We start from the raw sequence: 18842 nt of genomic DNA, 5'->3' as shown, positions 1-18842 counted from the left end.
TTGGCTGCTTAGAAATTAAGTGTTAACGAGCAGTTGGACAGGTGTACCTAATAAAGTGGCCGGTGAGTGTATATATTCAGTGTAGCTAGCTTACGACAGTCTCGTTCATCAGAATGGTCCCGGCAGTCAAACACTCCATCACACCGATACCACGAACTGACACACTGGTCCCCACTGGCACAGGCAAACTCATAGGAGGCACAGGCAAACTCTTAAAGTGAAAGGGAGAAGAACAAGAGGTAAAGGTAAATTTAATTAAACAAAATAGAAACAAACAGGTATTTTTAAACCCAAAACTTAGTCTTTTTGGCTCAATAAAGTGTTCTGTCTTAAATGATCAACATAACTGAAACAGAAAACAAAAACAAAAAAGATTGAAGTTATAGTAATTCCTACCACAGTTTTTCTCATCAGAGCCATCAAGGCAGTCCTGGTCTCCATCACACACATAGGAGTTATGGATGCAGCGGTGGTCAGGACACAGGAAGTAGGCAGGAGGGCATGTAGTGATGGTTGAATCTATCAGTCACAGATGCAGCGCATAAATCAGAGTTTTGTTACATTACATTTGCTTGCCCAGTTTTCTATAAAGTAAAATCCCATTACACAAGTAACTGGTCTAAAAAAGGGAAAGATATTTACTGCAGTTGTGTTCATCAGAGCCATCACCGCAGTCGTTGTCACCGTCACACACCCATATTTGAGAGATACACCTGTTGTTATCACAGGTAAAGGAGCTGGCAGCACAGGTGGTAGGGAGACGGGTGGGACAGTTCATTTCATCAGAACCGTCGCCACAGTCGTCCATGCCATCACAGCGCCAACTGGACAGAATACAGTGCTTGTTGTTGCAGGTGAACGCTTGTGGAGAGCAGGTTGCTCCTGGGAAATATATACAAAGCAGATTAATAAAACTGTTTGCTCAATAATTTTGATGCTACTCAAACCCCCCCTCTGTTTATATTATACATTCACCTGTATCAGTGCAGTTCGCCTCATCAGTCTTATCTATGCAATCAACAATTCCATCACAGCGGTAAGAGTTGGGCCTGCAGCGTCCTTCGTCACACTCAAAGGCGTAGTCGCCACAGTTGTTGTCAGGTGGAGGAACAGAATCGTCCTTGATGCAGTCCCTCTGATTGGACTGAAGTTTCATGCCGTATGGACAGCCACACACTCGACTGTAGGAGGGAGTAGGGAAACAGAAGTGGCTGCATCGCCCGTTGGGTACCATATTGCAGCGGCTGGTGAACGCTGTTAGGAGGATGATGAAGAAGCAGTCAGCAGGTTTCTGGATTATTATATCTGGCTGACTCACAGCTCAACTATGGCCCTGGCCCTACAGTTATTGATAATTTTAGTTTAAGTAGAAAGAATGTAATATGAATATCTTTTATTTTTTTAATCAAGATTTATTGAAGAATGTGTAATAATGTAATAATAACAATTAAATAATCATTATTGAAAAGACAAATTGGATGCCAGTTATTACTAAAATGTAAATCCTTGTGTGGTTTAGGGATTAAAGTAATCAAACTCCAAGGTAAGGTAGTGGTTGATATGCTTTCATTAAATATCTGCCATAAGAAGGGCGCCATCTGTTGGGAAACAGTCAGACAATGAACCGTCTGTCCCCAGGGACTTGTTGTCTTTTAAAGTTCCAAAAATTCACTGACCTCTGCCAGGGTTAAAGGGAGATCACAAAGATCCCTTTCTGAGTTGTCAAGTTGAGGGGTGTTATGTAGAGAGTTGATGAATATAGAGACATCATTTTCTGAATATTCTGAAGTATGGCTTTTTGTAAAATGAGTAGCAAATGTTAAATATGTCAATGTTTAACTCATTAATGGTATTAACTCTGGCATGGTAAGTTCCAGTTTGAAGAAATATGACGAATTCTGTTCTCCTTCTTTTAACCACTGCTTCCGAGACATAATGAAAGCTCCTTCCGCTATATTTTATCCAGGTTCTCTTGTAAATTAAACATTTCTATCTTTCCCTCCTCTGTTAAAGCATCTTGTAATATCTGAGACAGGACCGATAAACCTGTGATAACTTTTTGTTCCTCTAAGTTCCTCATTTTAGCAAGATTGCTAACCAGCTATGGGATTTTCTGTTTAGCCTCCTCAACTTTAAGAAGAGAGTTATTTCATTTCCAATAATTTGCTTTTGCAACCATCTGAGGGAAATAATTTAATAGATGTGTAAATTGCTTTATGATTGCTTAGGGGGCAGGAAAGAATATTTACTGACACATCTTGTTCTTTAAATAATTTTTGACACTAGCCAAAAGTCTATACGAGAAGCCTAGTTTTGTCTTTTTACTCTAGGTGAAGGATAAAACATCCAGAAATTTAACTCTCCATTTGTCAGTTAAATCATATCTTTCCATGAAAAGCTTAAAGTATGTCTTTCCACCACTATCAAATGCAGGTTGCCATCTATCAATCTGGGAATTTAAAGTAACATTAGGTTCTCCTCCAAGCAAAATATGAGAGTTTGGAAAATTTGTTAACCAACGTTTGAGTCTATTCCCTATGTCAGCAAATAGTTGGAAGTTTTCTAGATCAGAATTGTACCCATGTACATTGAAAACAAAAAAATCTTGTTTTTTGAAAATAAAATGCCCTTTTGGATCTGAATCTGTGTGTAGAATGTCACCATTATACCTTTGCTACAGCGTTAAGACACCTACTGATCTTTCTGAGCAGTGAGAAAACCATAACTCATTACCCCAATGAGTTCTCCAAAAATTTACATCACTTGAAGTTGAATGAGATTCCTGACAAAACGATAAAAATCTGTGTTCAGCTGTTTAACAAATAAAAACAATGCTTTATGTTTGGTAATATTTCAAAAAACCCTGGAATTTAAAGAAACTTCCGACAATGAAATATGTGCAGCTAGAAAAAGCGTATAAAATACTACAAAACAAGTTACCTAATAATGTGATACCGAGCATCAACCTGCACCTTAGGATAATAACAGGGTTATTGGTGGAAAGTAAAGCCTCTGAGTGTTGAGTTCCAAAAAAGAAAAGAGACCACATATTTAAAATAATAGTCTCTCAGAATGTTGGTCAATAAGAATATTCTTTAAGATATCCAACAGAAACATTTACTAAACAATACTTAGGACCAGGCTCAATAATAAAGCAACACAAATAAACTAAGAACTTGGATATTCATTTTGGTTGTGTGCCAAAAAAGAAATATTATATATTTTATCAAGACATTATCAAGAATATTTGGACATGGAGTTATGTCTTTTGCTCATCATTCTGGTGATTTGAGGTCACCGTCAGTATAGTTTAGTACTTCAGGTGATTTCCTTCCTTGTGCTCCCTAAAGGCTTGGGCTCCAACAGAGTAAGCAGGCTTTCCCTCACTGCGTGCCTTACTCACCAACGGACACATTTTCAGTGGCCTATTTGACAAGTAGAGGGAGATCTTTAACAAAGCCGAGCTTGTTCTGATGGGGTGATTTTTTTGCTGCCTTCTATAGCGCACCTCTGTAGGACCTCTGGGAGAATCTGATGATGATTGCTATTGGCCGAGAGCTGGCAGGTGTTGGTTTTCCGATATGATGAAGGACGTCGACCGCGCCTTGGAGCTCGTTATTGCTTGCTCTACAATTCTTTTCATTGTCTCTTTACTTTCTGTTGTGTTTCTTTTAGCTCACTAGTAGAAATAACGAGGCTATCAGAGAGTTACCTGCCTGTAGTTTGGGAGAGACATTCTACTTACTCTTGTTCCTTCTTTTTCTATCACGGGATGACCTATGGTCGATTCAACAAGTATAGACACCAGTCCGACAATGTCAGGATATAGTATTTCTTAGTTTTCCACCATATATTCCATCATATCCTTCTCGCCTCTTCAAGATCTATTTTGTCACCGCTCTCCCCGACTACTAGCAGTCAACTCCTCTCTGTCTTACACAGTTATCTAAACTGTCAAAAATGTTGCCTCTACTTACCACTGTCAATCTTCTACTGTGGGACTGGAGTGTTAAATTATCTGCAAACTCTCTGTGTGAACACTTACTGCTATGGAGGTCAGCTGTGTAGGCCTTGACATTCATGATGCCAGTGATTCCTTGTCTGATCATAATGTTTCCTCCTGCATCCCTCTTCCTCATCTCGAATATTGCTCTTGTCCTTGTGTCAGACACATACAGGTAGTCTACAAGACAAAAACACATGGTTCAGTAGCTTTTAGATACCGTACGTAAAAATGAATCCACATTTACAAAGTATATAAATGAGTATCTCTGTGAGTCATTTTAGCACAGGCAAAGTAAATTGCTTAATACGTTATAAGGTAAAATAAGTGGCATTATAACATTTTATTAATGTGCAACTACAACTTGAATTTGCACAACAATGTTGTTAACGAAAGAAATGTTTAATACTTGTTTATAGTATTGGGCGTTCATTGATTAGATGGGAAGCATACATTAATTTAAGTTATCCTCAGTTTTTGGTCTGGCTTTTGTTTACATTGAAGTTTGTGTTTTATTTTGTCAAAGCTGAAGACAAACCTGAATATCTTATACAATTTGAATAATCTTATGCATGAGTAATATCGGTGGGACTCATGAGGAAAACCCATGAAACTCACCTGAAAAAATTGTTAGAGAGTAGGGTTGAGTGATCTGGCCAATGTTAGTAAATGTCTGTCTGTCATATCCTTCTATGCCGATGTGTCCAATCTGGTCCAATTGGGAATCCACCCAGTACAGCCTGTCCATCCTGTTGAAGATTAATCGCAAGGAATTAACCAGCAAATATAAAGGAATACTGTAGTCCACACAACATTCTTTTATTCCTTGAACACCCTGAGAATTGTTCACTTTAGGTTATCATTCTGCTTACACATAGTCAACAGAAAGTCCATACGGCCATCCCAGTGTTGTGTTGACTAGAGGAACAGCATTACTGCCATCAGTGAAGCCTCTCATTATGACGGCTGGACGGTACCAGTCAGACCAGAACAAGTAACTGTGGATCAACGTTTGATTACATGCACAAGAGAACAGATCTGTTTAGTTTCAATCAAAATGAAATATAATGAAATCAGTTAACCTTTATGTCATTTTATGGATTGACAAAACCGTGGAGCCTGAAGGTATTCAATTATGGCTGCATTTGGCATTCAGTAAACTATTTCAATAAAATTTAATTACCAGTATTTCTTAAATAGAAGCAATCTGGAGTAAATAGAGGCAAACTGGACTAATGTAGATTACAGAAAAAGCATTGGTTTTCAAACGATATCAATAAAATCAATCCGCACTACCATAACTTGACTGTCATGTTGTAAAACAGTGAATGTCATGTCCATCCAACCTGAAATCTCCTCAGGGCAAACAAATAACTCTCCAGTATTTACGCATGATATATTTGAGCACTCACCCAGCACTAGGATGCACTGCAATTCCTTTTGGGTTCTTTATTCCTGTCACAATGTCTCGTCTCGACTTGTCTGTGACTCTAAAGGCCACCACCGCCTTGTAGGTGCTTGTAGTCCAAAACAAAACTTTGGAGGTCCAGTCATAAGCCATGGCGTCAACCATTCCCACTCTGTAGCCTGTCAACATCTGTTGCACTAAGAATGCATAGAGAAAATCAATACTGTGATGTGACACACAGTATTAAGAATAAAGTCTTGAAAGACAAAATTCTGTATTATATTTTATGGGTAATAAATTAACTTACAAATTAATTCTGCCAAATCACAAACAACATTTCTATTACACGAGATCTCCCTTAGTGCTCTTGTATTGTTGTTTTATAACACAAATTAAAAAAAATTACCAGTGCCATTGAGGTTTGACTTATAGACAAGGCCTGTAGACCTGTCGTTGTAGAAAATGGCTTCCTCGTTGCCATCAAACTCCACAGCAGAGCCAGAGAAAGACGTCCCGAGCCCTGTGAGGGGCAGGGTGATGTCCTCCTGGAGGGATACATTCAGCGGGATTCCCCGCACACCCAGAGAGGTGGCCAACAGCAAGTAGTCCTTCACCTCTGTTCAAAGAGTGAGTGGCAGTGATTACTAGCAGGCAAACATACTGTCTTACCAATTTTATTCTAAAGGTTTGTTGTTAGTACAGTAAGTAACTGAGATAAAAATATTCAAGTTGGAAAAGTCTGTTATGCTCATGAACATTATAGCTTAAGTGTGATGCAAAACTACCAGCAATTGAATGATGAAATAAAATGATGACATAAATGATTACATTTTTTCTAAATTGAAATTTTGAAAATGTTTTCACAATATTGTAAATTTCATCTATATCATTTTATGACTAATTAAAAACATGGGCATCTGACCGCAGAATACAGAGAATATTGTAAAATAAATAACCAAGTGACCAACTCTTAACAGGAAATTTTGCCCTTAATCAAGAGAAACTCACTAAAGCAGGTCTGATGGTCAGCGTGCAGGTCGTAGCCATGGCGGCACTTGCAGCGGAAGCCCAGACCGGCATTGTCGGAGCGGTGACTCAATACACAAATCTGCTGACAACCCCCGTTGTGTCTGCCGCAAGGGTTTATCACTAAAGGGCACGACATGACAGATCTGTTCATTTTATGACAACACCGTTTTCTTATTGATGTAGTATTAATTCATAAACATAAATGAGATTGAGAGTGTATCTAGTGTTAAACAAAAGGGAAGAGTGGGTTGCTCTTTGAGGAAAGCAATGACAATAAAAAGGATATGCATAAAAAAGAAGGAATAAATTCTATCCAAGCAGCAGAATCAATTGGACATCTCTGACCACTGAATTTAATCCAACTTGTTACAGGTTGTAAGTGCATCTCCATACCAACAGGTTGCAGGACAGCGTGTGAGACTACAACATGGCCCGGTCGCTTTGTGGTACGATAGAGCAGTGCTGGGTTGTTGTCTTTGAACCGGTTGGCTCTCACCACACCCATCTTGGTCCAGTCAGTGAAGAACACGTGGTTTTCAAATACCGCAATTCCAAAAGGATGTGGAGCCTGGGTTCCACCATTGAGGACTATTTTCCTGGGAAACAAAAACACCTTAATAACCATTAAGAAGAGCACAACATGGAATGTGTCATTGTTTCCCTTTTAGCTTAAAGTTATTCTACAGGTAGGGAGAAATCTTTAATGACTAAAAACATTTTTAGTGCAAACTTTACCTGTCCAAACCACTGTAGGTGACTGTCTCTACCGTGTCAAAGTGGCTGTCAGACCAGTAGACTCTCTTGGTGACAATATCTAGGGTAATTCCGGTTGGAATGCCGAGTCTGGTCTTCACCAGCTCTACACGATTGCTGCCATCCATGAAGGCACGCTCAAGCTTCATCTGCTCATTAGAATAGCCCTTGTCTGTGAAGAACATGTAGCTGCAAACAAGCAAAAAATAAAAACTTAAAGGGATGCACAATGGGTGGGTTGGGGTGTTAGGTTAAGGTAAACTATATAACTGTTAGAAATTGTATAACTTGATGTGATTTGCAAACTGAAAATCAATAAACACATTGTTAAAAAAGGGATGCAATATGAGCCACATGATGCCAGGTCAAATGGATATAAAGCCGCCCACATATGATCCGCTGCAAAACTGCAAGGTAGGGTGCAAAGCAGGAACACTTCATTACTGCTTCTGGCTTTGGTTGTGACCATAGACTGTAAAAATATAAAATAATCTCATACAGTCTATGTATGTAAATTTAAATAATTTGAACTATGAGCACAGTGTTCGGCGGTAATTCGGAGAGGTCGCAAAACTTAGGGTAGCACTTTCTCTCAGTTGTCTCCACTGCTTTCTCCATAGGAAAACAAAGGCCAGCCAGTGCAGAGTGGTTCCACTGGGGATTATGTGCAGGCAGCTTTATAGAATTATGGAGTTCTTTAAAAGGATTAATTCAAAATCTAGTAGGGTGGCCACTGATTTACTTTGTATTTTACATAAATAAGCTTTAACTGATGAGCGTAAATGACAAGTAAACATGTCATCCCTGACAAATGACATTGAGCAGACTTTGGACCAGTCTTTACCACATTGCATAATTTAAGTTTTATTTAAAAAAAGAAAAGAAATTATAACTCGGACATAAATAACTCTGTTCAACAGTTCTCAGATCATTACATTGGCAATCAAATTTCACAGAATTTCAAAACTTCTATTACTTGTCTTTAAATCACTACGGTTTAGGCCCAAGATACTTGATCAATCAGACCGGATCCATCCTAATTACCTTTAAGTCTAAGCTAAAGACCCACCTTTTCATTATTGCTTTTAATTATTTTTTTATGTTTTATTCTATGTGCATTTAAGTGTTTCTTTTGTTTTGTTTTTTGATTTACTCTGTGTAATCTGTAAAGCATATTGGGTTGCCTTTGGGTATAAAATGTGTTGTAAAAACACATTGGCCTTGCAAATTCCATACATTGTTACATAGCATTATCTTATTAAAATCAGATGTTCTTGGCATGCAACTCATGAAATTCTGTCTGAAATGGATTGCCATGTATGCCTTTCTCAGCAGCTTCGGAAGCAGCTTTGATAGACTAAAGCATTTAAACCCACCCCACGGTAGGATCCAGGACGAGGCCGTGAGGTGCCTGCAGGTTTTCAGCCAACAGTGTGACCCTGTTCCCTCCGTTAAAGTTGCACATGTCGATACGCTGCATCAAAGCCTCTAAGACATAAAGTTTGAAGTTGATCCAGTCTACAGCAATGTTCTGTACATTTTGGACTGCAGCAGTCAGAACCTCCTTAATGTTACCACCATTGTAGTTGGCAGAGTACACCTGGCAAGAGAATGACAGGATTTAGGACGAGTGGGTGTTTCTGCTCAATTTACCTACCGTACAATACAGCTTCTCAGTTGCCAAAGAAAGTATTGCTGTTGAACTAAAGTGGTGCAGTTTGGAGACACAAGAAGCTGGTGTTAATCATACTGTATATAAACAATTATAAAAAAGGTGAGGAAAAAGAATACTGTCATCACAAAATGTCACCAGACAATGCTCCAGACTGACCTTTTTGGTATATGTATCACTCCAAAAGACTGTGTCGCTGTGCCAGTGATATCCCACCCCTACAGCATAACCTTTGCCCTGGGAAGGCACCAGAGTTCTGACAAAGCGTCCGTGTACATCAGCCATCATCACATCACCTCCGTTGGTGAAAATGAGCTGTGGCATTCCAGCTGGAAAACACATCAGCAGTGAATTTATTTCAAAAAGTCATCTTAGATGTTTGATAGAATTATACAAAGTTATATCAAAAACATATTTTAGAAAACCAAATCAAAATGTAAATCAAATGTAAAGAAAAACCTTAACTTTAAGGAAATGTAAAAAGAAATAGGCCTTATTATTCTTATGAGCAACATACCAGAGATTGCACAATTAATTTAAAGCATTGTTCTCTTAACTATGTCATATTGCCCTTTAAAACACCCCTTAGATCATTTAGCAACAGAAACATATAAAGATACACTGTGATGTGTGACTTTCTGTACCCGACACATTGGCTTTGCAGATATGACCCTGCTCCAAGAAGTATCCATCAGCACAGCTACAGTGGTGTGTCCCAGGACGATCTTCACACAGCTGGTCACAGATCCCCCAGATTTGACAATCATTATAGTCTGGGCAATAAAACAAAAAGCCATTTGTTATCTATTAGGCATTAGGATAAGGATCAATAACAGTAATGGCAACCAAAGAAAATTAAAAGCCAAAATAAAATGATAGACTATTTAACCAAAGGCTCTATACTCCCTTCATTAAAACAAACTAGCATTTAACACTAAAATAACACCACATTGCAGAATAAGGTATCATGCAATGTATTTATGTTACCATGGAAGTAATCCACAGATCTTGCAACAATGTTAGGAGATTTCAAAAAGTATCTATTTCAAAATCACTTAAAAACTTCACCAAGTAACGCTTCCTCCTGTTGCTTAACTACAGTACACATATAAAGAATATAGATTTTGTTTTCACAAAAACAAACATGGTACATGTCACTCACCTACACAGGAACGGCTGTCATTGGCCACAGTGAAACCATCAGGGCAGTAGCATGCGCCTCCCTGAGGAGACGGGTGGCAATGGAACTCGCAACTCAAGGCAGAGCACTGTACCAGGCCTGTGAGTAAAAATCATATAAATCATCATGGATAAATCTTTATTTGGAATCATGTGCCCAGCTTTGTCTGCCAGGGCATCATTATCAGTATTGTGACCAGCATTATAGCCAACATCACCTGAGTACAGAGGCCATTAGTGTTTGCCCAAAGGAAAATTACCTGATCAAAGTTCATCTTTAACCAGGTGTATGTAAAGGAAGTTATATACAAGGCAAAAGTACCATATTGCAGTCTCAACAGCTGACTTCTGTGAAACATTATAGATGAGTGCAATACACTGTAATGTCTAAAACCCTTCAACCTAAATGTACTGTATAGCCCTATGAATGAATTCTGTGTTTTTTTTCTGATCAGGCTATTTTCACCTTGCATTAAGACACATCCATGTATAATAGGCATACATTGCAGAATTCTACATTTTTAACCCATGTAAAACATTAACATCTGTGGGACTTACTGCATGTTTGCTGTGCTGTGGTGTTGGTCTCGTCTGTTCCTTCAGGACAGTCAGTTTTGCCATCACACACTTTGCCCACTGGTATACACACTGACGAGCCTGGGCATCCCCACTCACCAGGGTAACAGTCTCTAGAGTTACTATCTAAAAAACACAAAAAGACAAGCTATTGTTTAAGTTATGCAAATAGCAGTTTTATATTTTGGTCATCTGTCAACATTTGTTTAGACTACTCTTTACGTTTCCTTAAAGTCTTCTGCTACCATTTTTTCAAAATGGGTTATTCCATCACTGCAGTCATTTGTTTCTCACAGTGGTCAATCTTTAATGAAACCACATCTATACCAATACAACTTATGATTGTGCAATATTGAATATACAGTTTAAACTGCTAATAAGAACAAGTTATCTCACCACATCCTTTCTCATCACTGTAGTCCCCACAGTCATTGAAATGGTCACACACCCAGCGCTGAGGAATGCAACGACCACTGGAACATGTGAACTCACCGCCATTACAGCTCTGGTACGCTTAAGAATAAATACATAGGATTCAGATTTGTCATCTCAATCATGGCCATAAAAAAAACACACAAAAAAAAACACTCTTCTTAACAATAAATATAACACTTATAGATTTACAGCCTTTGATAAAAGCCTTTTTGGAGCGTAACAATTTTAAAATTAAAAGGAATGATTTTTGTAAATCTGTTTAGAATAATAAACAGTTTGTCTTCCATACAGACATAACTGTTGCCCATATTTATACACTTAACCTGTATGCAATAGGACCTTGCATTAAACTATTGAGCAACTTGAACATGAGAAACCACTGCATTTTGAATTTGCGGGGTTGCATTTACAACATTTACGGTTGAACAGATTAGTCTTTTAATAAGATAACTTTAACATCATATCTAGGCCTACTGTCCAATTTGTTTCAGATGGAAATTACATACCGAAGTGACACAAAACAGGATCATGGTCAAACCAAATCCTGTCAAAACACTTTCATCTTTACCACAGTCTTGCTCATCACTGTTGTCCCCGCAGTCGTTCCAGTGGTCACACACAAAGGAATTAGGGATACAGTAGCCATTAGCACACTGATACTGGTGGATGGGGCAGTGCTGTGACGCTGAAAATAAAACACAGCGAGTGAATTCAGAAGTGCTAAAAAAATGAGGCACGTACACTTGAAGTCAAACAACCTTGAACTATGGGCAACATAAACTGAAGCAACAGCTAAATACGTTTCAATTTTAGGGTCACCAAATGCACGAGGAAGTAAAAACTGAAAAAGAACCAAAAGGTAACGTTAGTTAGCTTAACAAGCTTAACAAGCTAACTAACGTTTCAGCATACGTTTAATTTATGCTGAAGATAAGTAGACGCCAAAGTTTGTTCAAAGAAACATTTTAAGATTATTTATAACACTTACAGCTGTTTTGAAGACATTTTGAGTTTCCTTGACCACCATTATATCCAGCTGGAATAAGAAATGTTGCTCTGCTTCTCAATCTTTGTTTTAATCTTGCCATAACGTAAATTGTCATTTAGCTAAACACAAAACAAAGACGGTGACCGGAAATGTAGCCTAAGACAAATATGAACGTCTTGTTAGTAGTACTGGCAGAGTGTATGGTCATCATCATCTTCAAATGAACAATGCACAGAGATAATTAAATAAACAAATGTATTGTTTGCAAAGATGAACCACAATCTTTAACGCAATTATTTTCACCATTGTCGGTGCACATTAAATTACTTTTTGGACTCGAATGACACATTATTGTGTATAATCCTAATATCAAAATTAAGTGTAAAAATATAATTTTATATTTTCAACATGAAAAATATAACACTAAATTAATTAATCATCAGGAAATGTTACGTAGGCCTATACTATTTTTTAAATTTATTATTTATTTATTTTAACTAATATGCATGTTTTCTCTGGATCGTTATATTGAGTATGTGGCTGAAATGTTGTAATGTAATATGTTCAATCAAAAAAATATGTGTCTTGTGATAGCATATCTTTTCATTTTTAACATAGAATTGTCTACTATGAGCAATACACTCCCAACTTTCAATCTATGCTTGGCTGTGATCCAAACGTATAAGACCAATTTAACTTTATTAATACCAATGTCCCATTATTCACTTTGTTATTATTTTACAGGACAAAGATTTTTTTTTAACTCAGTAAACATTTACACCACAACATCACTGCTCTATTCCTACCATGTTATCTGAAGCAACTATTTTGCATAGAAAACGTTTTCTTTATTTAACATGATGATACCCAGCTTCCATTTGTTCTTAGTGTTACAGAACAGAACATACATGTTTTTAAGTATCTGCTAAACCATCACTAAACCAAGACATCTGGGTTTGCTATGAGTCTTATTTACTCACTGCAGTTAAATTCATCAGAGCCATCTCTACAGTTCTGCAGCCCATTGCAGTACTGAGAGTTGTTGTAACAGGCTCCATTAGCACATGTCTTCTCAGTGCAATGTGCATAGTCTGCAAAAGAAAACACAAACTTATTTATTAATTAAAAGGACTACCAATTTCCTGCGCAATAATGCAAATAAAAGGATCAATATAAAAAACCTTAAAGTATTGAGGTGAACAAAAATATCTTACAGTATACATCAGTGTTGGGAATTTTGGACTAATTTCAAAGTACAGTGTCCTAAGTTTGGATGTAAAAGACTTACTGCAGTTGTTCTCATCAGAGTTGTCCACGCAGTCCTTTACATGGTCACATCTGTAATTGCCAGGGATGCACTGGCCCTCCTGGCAGGTGAACTGGTCCGGGCTGCAGGTCCGTCCACCTGAACCGAGAACATGTGACTGGGTTTAGTCTTAAAATGCAATGTTGCAGAATTGTAATTTGGAATGTGAAATCACAACATGCTTAATCATGAAGTTTATTTACAAGTTTAATTCTCACTCTGTGCATTTCATTATTAAAAGGCTTCAGTTTTATAATGACTTGATGTGGCCACCTAGTGGTTTTACTCTTCATTACTGCACATGAACATGCAGCTTTTTACAGCATGATATGAAACTTCACATGCACTACTTTCATTCCATTTTCATGATATTTTTTGAGTCAGTCTCTCACTGTAAACAACACCACAATAACAATAAATGCTGCATACCACAGGTTCTTTGTTCATCTGAGCCATCGATGCAATCCTCCTCTCCATCGCAGACAAATCCCAAAGAGATGCATTCACCGCTTGTCACACATTGAAATTGCTGCAAGGTGCATGATGGAGGGGCTGCCACAAAGAACAGAACATTTGAAAAGTTTACACATAAATAATAGTACTGTGTTGGGGTATGGTTTTATGTTCCTTTATTTGTTTGTTCTTTTCCTGCCAAAAACTTCCCCAGTTAACAGACATCTATCTGTGTCTATGTTGTGCTGGACAGTTTTGATTATTGGGGGGGTGACCCCCCCATTCCCCCTGTAAATTGCGCCTATGATTGTCATACTCACGACAGTTCAGCTCATCAGAGTCATCTGCACAGTCTTTAGTCCCATCACACTTCCAAGCTATGTTGATGCATTGTCCATTAGTACACTGAAACTCCCCATTGCCACAACTTCCTACAAAAAAATACACAAACACACACACACACACACACACACACACACACACACATACACACACACACAGACAGGAGGATGAGTTTTAAACGACTGTTATCATTCATCTTTTTAAGGTAATAATGTAGTCTCGACCTGCATGATTTTAGTTGCATGGAGTGCCTTAGAATAGGTTTACGCATTTAATATGTTTAAAATGCAATGTTAGATTTCCCTGGAAGGCAATGTCCATGCTTAAATTTAAAAAAAAACTTTTTACAATTTCCTTGACAAATGAGTTACCATTTTTATGACAGCTGAAGCCACACTAAGTGTGCAACATTTGAACCTGAAAACATGTGATTCTGTAATTAAAGGAAAGTTAATTCTTAACCATAAATAAACAGTAGGTCCTATTACCTTGGCAGCGCATCATTTAAAATAGATAATTGTTGTCTAAACTAGCACAGAGACACGTAAATTTTATCATACATATATATTTGTGTGTAAACCTTTACTTTAAAAAAAATTATTTTCACAATATTTTATAATATATAATTTTTATAATTTCGCAAGTCAACTTTAAAAAAATAGATTGTTGTGTTAATAAATTAAAACAGCTAAAATTGTCGTGATTTTAATTCATGCAATAATTTCTTGGGGTGTCAAGGAACTCCAAGCACAGACCTCTAAACATTTTTACAGTTTAAAAACTACAGTAATTATAAAAAATGAAATCCCTTAAAACTCAATATTTTGGTCAAAATAACACTGATGATGCATACATCCAAAATTCCCAATCCTGACCATTAGCAAGTATGTTTATTCTTCTCTCATTACTAAGTTTTAACAACAATGTGTGACTAGAAAACATATTGTTGTGAAATCAAGAAGATACGTACCTTGAGAAATTTGAATTCCTTTGGCCAACAGTAGAAGAGACAGAAGATGAAGACTTCTAAGGACCATTATTTAATTTTTGTGTCCGTTTGACAGAGTATGTACAGTCATGCTACATCTGACTGTGTTATGAGCCTGAGGAAGATAAAGCCTTTGGGACTGAGATGTTCGACCCGGAGCCACCAGCAGACCAACAACGTGACATACTGTAACACAGCTTTTATGGCTCGCTTCTTTACATAAACTTCATCTAAGATTAACTTTTACCTGTTGGTATATTGTCCACATCAGCAAAACTGTTCAATTTGCCAATACCAGAGTTGATACAGTCTACACCGGTCCTGAAAATAGTGATGATCATGAGAGTTTTTTAACAAGCCTTCTTCTTTTATTAGTTCTTTACATCCTACAAAGAACCTTTAAGAACATAATTCCAATCTGAATATATTTTGTAAGATTGGTGTACACAAAGGTAGTCATGTGTGATGTGGTAAAAAAAGGGTATATGAGTGTATATGACAGCTGTTTAATTAATTGCACGCAAATACAATATATGTGCAATACACATTGTTGATATACCTTTTGTAATTGCATTTAGGAAAGGTGTTTGTGTACAATATAAGGTCTTAAGAAATGTGTTGTAGGTACTATTTTTACATTTTCTACATAAATGATACATTTGTCTTGCACAACTACAGGGATGTGTTATGGTCAATAAATTTCACACTTTGAGAATAACAAATAAGATTATTATTAAATGAGCTTTTTGGGAAATCCTAATGTCAATTAATTGACTGACACATTAGCTACAACCATCAAACAAACTTAACATTGACAGCTTTGGTGGCTTTTATTGCATTTTTCAACATTTGACATTGTCACAGTATATCTGCTTAATTGGTTTACAGCACACAGGGATATTGCTTTGAGACAAACAAAAAGTGGTGAATATCTACTAGTGGCAAATGCTGTTTTGTCATATTTATCTTCCTCAGTAGAGAAACAACTGTCATCAAGCTACAGCTAAATATGATCATATTTAGTACGTGTTCCGGCACAGGGTATATCAGCATTCAACAAATCAGATGTTATCTTCCCACAACACAAATTATTATATATGTGTTCCCAGCCACTCAAGCTTTAGACCAAGTGTTTTTTTCATACATTACATATCATTTAGCTGATGCTTTTATCCAAAGCAACTTACATTTTTGCTATATATCAGAGGTTGCACGCCTCTGGATCAACTAGGGGTTATGTATCTTCCACTGCGCCACGCCCCTCTAGCTGATATACCTGCTGTGCAGTCACTGTTTCACTGTTCTTTTCTTCTAAAAAATAACATTTGTACAACGCATTGAAAACGGACACATTTGCTTTTAACTTAAATTCCGTAAACACATCTACAGTGATGTAGAATGATGTATTTGTTTGAGAGGAGGAACCCACACGCTTTACTGTCCACAGCACAATAGGAAACTTTAAGGACAATCTTTACATTTTGTAAATGTAAATATATTTGGACTATTACTTTAAAGGGACACACTCAATGTCTATTTCTTTAAAGCATTTTTACTTCTTTGGGACCAGATTAAAAGGGAAGCTGACCTGCAGAAAAACCCATCAGTTTAGGCACCATGCATTGGCCTCCTGCTTGTATGTTGACCCTGTGTTCATGACGCCCTCCAGCGGAAGAATGAGAGACAGCAGTGCACACTGAAACCACCTTTGTACATGGCATACACGGTGATTGGTGTTTGACTTGACAAAAGCAGTTTATTAATAATAATAATAATAATAATAATAATAAGTTGATTAATGGGGATGGCTAAAATATGTTTAGATTATAAATGAAAATTATAAGTAATGGGAAATCTTTATTTATTACTAAAAAAGTTTTTTTTTTAAATATATTCACAGGGTTAAAATCAATTAAATATTGTGATGATTTGTTGTGACAGAAAAAGACAAAATAATAAAATAAGATACGTGGTAAAATAGTTCTAAATATTGTAATACTATTTAATTCATGTTGAATAACCGCTTGAAAAGTGACTCAGTTGAACAAAATAAAACACCAAACAATTTCAATTTAGTAAACATTTATACAAATAATAACATGAAATATATAGAGGGCCCTAACATGCTCTGATTTGGAGGAATAAGTCATTTAATTCTATTTCATAAAAAAAAAAGCTTCATCTCGTTTACAAAATCTGAGTGAAACAAAACATGGTGGTAAGAAGTTGTAAATACATAGACGAGGGAGACATTATCTGTGCAATGGTATCGAACAGCTCCTCATTTCTGTCTGTCAATATCAATGAACAATTAGACATTCTCAAAAGAGTAATGTTCTCATTAATTAACAAGAATGATACTAAGAACCTTTTATAAAGACCTACAGTGCAGATCATATCCCAAACATGAACAAAGAATAATAAAGGAATGAAAGGAATGATTTATGAAAGCTTATAATGGATCAACATAGCGTTCACAATACTGCATAGGACCTATGAAACGTTTGTGTTTCTATTCCCACAACGCTCAGCATGATGGTGTTTTAATGGTGTACAGTTATTTGGGGAGGGGGAAGAGGTCTTGATCTGGGTAAATGTCACTGCAGGAGGAATCTTTGATCATCTTCATTAATTCAACCGTCTTTCATCGTCGTGCATGTAGTAAGGATTGCTGTTGCCTTGGTTCTGAGCATATGGGTTGATCTCAGGTCGATTCTGGGCATAGGGGTTAGTCCGGGAGGGAGCCTGAGCATACTGGTTGTCATCATGGTCGTCGTAGTAACGCTACAATGAAAAAAGAGAGTTTCTTCATGAGGGAATTGCAAAACCAGCCATGTGTATCCCAAACGTTAACTTCTCTTACTCTTCTGAGTAGTTTCTAATAACATTCTACTTTGGCTCTTTCTGTTCCATGAACCAAACCTTTCTAGGAAATAGTTTTTACATTTTATACTTTTTAATCAACCCTTACTACTCTCCGACGTTGCTCCTCTTAGTTCATCAAATACACAGACGTATACTCACAGAGTTCCTCCCCACAGGGATCAAGTTTTGCCGGCTGGTGTTTGGAGACATCTCCAGGTCGGGCCTGCTGTCCCAGCTGGTGGTTGTGGCCCGTGGGATCCTGGGCACCCCAGCATTGGCAAAGGCTGACAGGCCGTTGGCTTGCCTGTTAACAGAGGTCGCCTGGCTGTTGGCGAAGCTGCTGTTAACCAATGGTTTATTGGCAGGAGGGTGGCTAATGTAAGGCTTCCCAATATCTGCATTTTTGTCCATCTTGGAGCTTTTCTTTGAGGATCTAACAAAATAAAACAAATTAACACATTACATTCTACTGTCGCTGAATCTGTATGTCTGCGTAAAAGGCATCATTGCATTTGTGAATTGATTTTCTATGACTTAAATTAAGTCCTAAATATATGTGTTTCTAAAATAATGACACGTTGAAAACACCAGGGTACCATGACACAATAATAAAGGTTCATAATTAATCTGATGGGTTACATAAAGGTTAATGTTTAGCGTAAGTGAGAGATGAACATGACACAGAGGCAGAGGCAGTAATGAATGACTAGACATGGGTGAGTGAATAGATGAGAAACTCACTTGAGTGCCACTATAGGCAGAAGAATGAGTGTGATGAGCAGCAGTCCCCCGAGCACAGAGCCAACGATTACCAGCACCAGCTTCCATGCTAACAAAACCCAATG

General features: G+C 37.4%; 2 protein-coding genes across 2 annotated transcripts in view; both read right to left on the bottom strand.

Annotated features, from left to right (window-relative positions):
- The window catches only part of lrp2b (low density lipoprotein receptor-related protein 2b), a 45773-nt gene extending 30540 nt beyond the window's left edge, over positions 1–15233 (bottom strand). The window contains exons 1-24 of the mRNA XM_034860816.1: positions 15115–15233; positions 14123–14233; positions 13779–13901; positions 13332–13448; positions 13024–13134; positions 11624–11740; positions 11017–11133; positions 10603–10746; positions 10028–10144; positions 9510–9638; positions 9025–9194; positions 8570–8793; positions 7176–7382; positions 6834–7036; positions 6420–6560; positions 5818–6027; positions 5416–5608; positions 4876–5001; positions 4622–4752; positions 4046–4183; positions 976–1254; positions 643–882; positions 397–519; positions 96–211 (exon numbers count right to left, since the gene is read on the bottom strand). Coding sequence (XP_034716707.1) covers positions 96–211; positions 397–519; positions 643–882; positions 976–1254; positions 4046–4183; positions 4622–4752; positions 4876–5001; positions 5416–5608; positions 5818–6027; positions 6420–6560; positions 6834–7036; positions 7176–7382; positions 8570–8793; positions 9025–9194; positions 9510–9638; positions 10028–10144; positions 10603–10746; positions 11017–11133; positions 11624–11740; positions 13024–13134; positions 13332–13448; positions 13779–13901; positions 14123–14233; positions 15115–15181 — 3654 coding nt within the window. The 5' untranslated portion in view covers positions 15182–15233. The remainder of the gene's footprint in view (positions 1–95; positions 212–396; positions 520–642; positions 883–975; positions 1255–4045; positions 4184–4621; positions 4753–4875; positions 5002–5415; positions 5609–5817; positions 6028–6419; positions 6561–6833; positions 7037–7175; positions 7383–8569; positions 8794–9024; positions 9195–9509; positions 9639–10027; positions 10145–10602; positions 10747–11016; positions 11134–11623; positions 11741–13023; positions 13135–13331; positions 13449–13778; positions 13902–14122; positions 14234–15114) is intronic.
- A 1951-nt stretch (positions 15234–17184) lies between these two features.
- Positions 17185–18842, bottom strand: part of LOC117937215 (mucin-13-like) — a 7561-nt gene continuing 5903 nt past the window's right edge. Inside the window, exons 10-12 of the mRNA XM_034861006.1 lie at positions 18739–18826; positions 18157–18430; positions 17185–17916 (exon numbers count right to left, since the gene is read on the bottom strand). Of these exons, the coding sequence (XP_034716897.1) occupies positions 17761–17916; positions 18157–18430; positions 18739–18826 (518 nt within the window). The 3' untranslated portion in view covers positions 17185–17760. The remainder of the gene's footprint in view (positions 17917–18156; positions 18431–18738; positions 18827–18842) is intronic.

This window comes from Etheostoma cragini, chromosome 21 (assembly GCF_013103735.1).
Source record: "Etheostoma cragini isolate CJK2018 chromosome 21, CSU_Ecrag_1.0, whole genome shotgun sequence".
Lineage (NCBI taxonomy): Eukaryota > Metazoa > Chordata > Actinopteri > Perciformes > Percidae > Etheostoma > Etheostoma cragini.
This window is presented reverse-complemented; position numbering and strand designations above follow the sequence as displayed.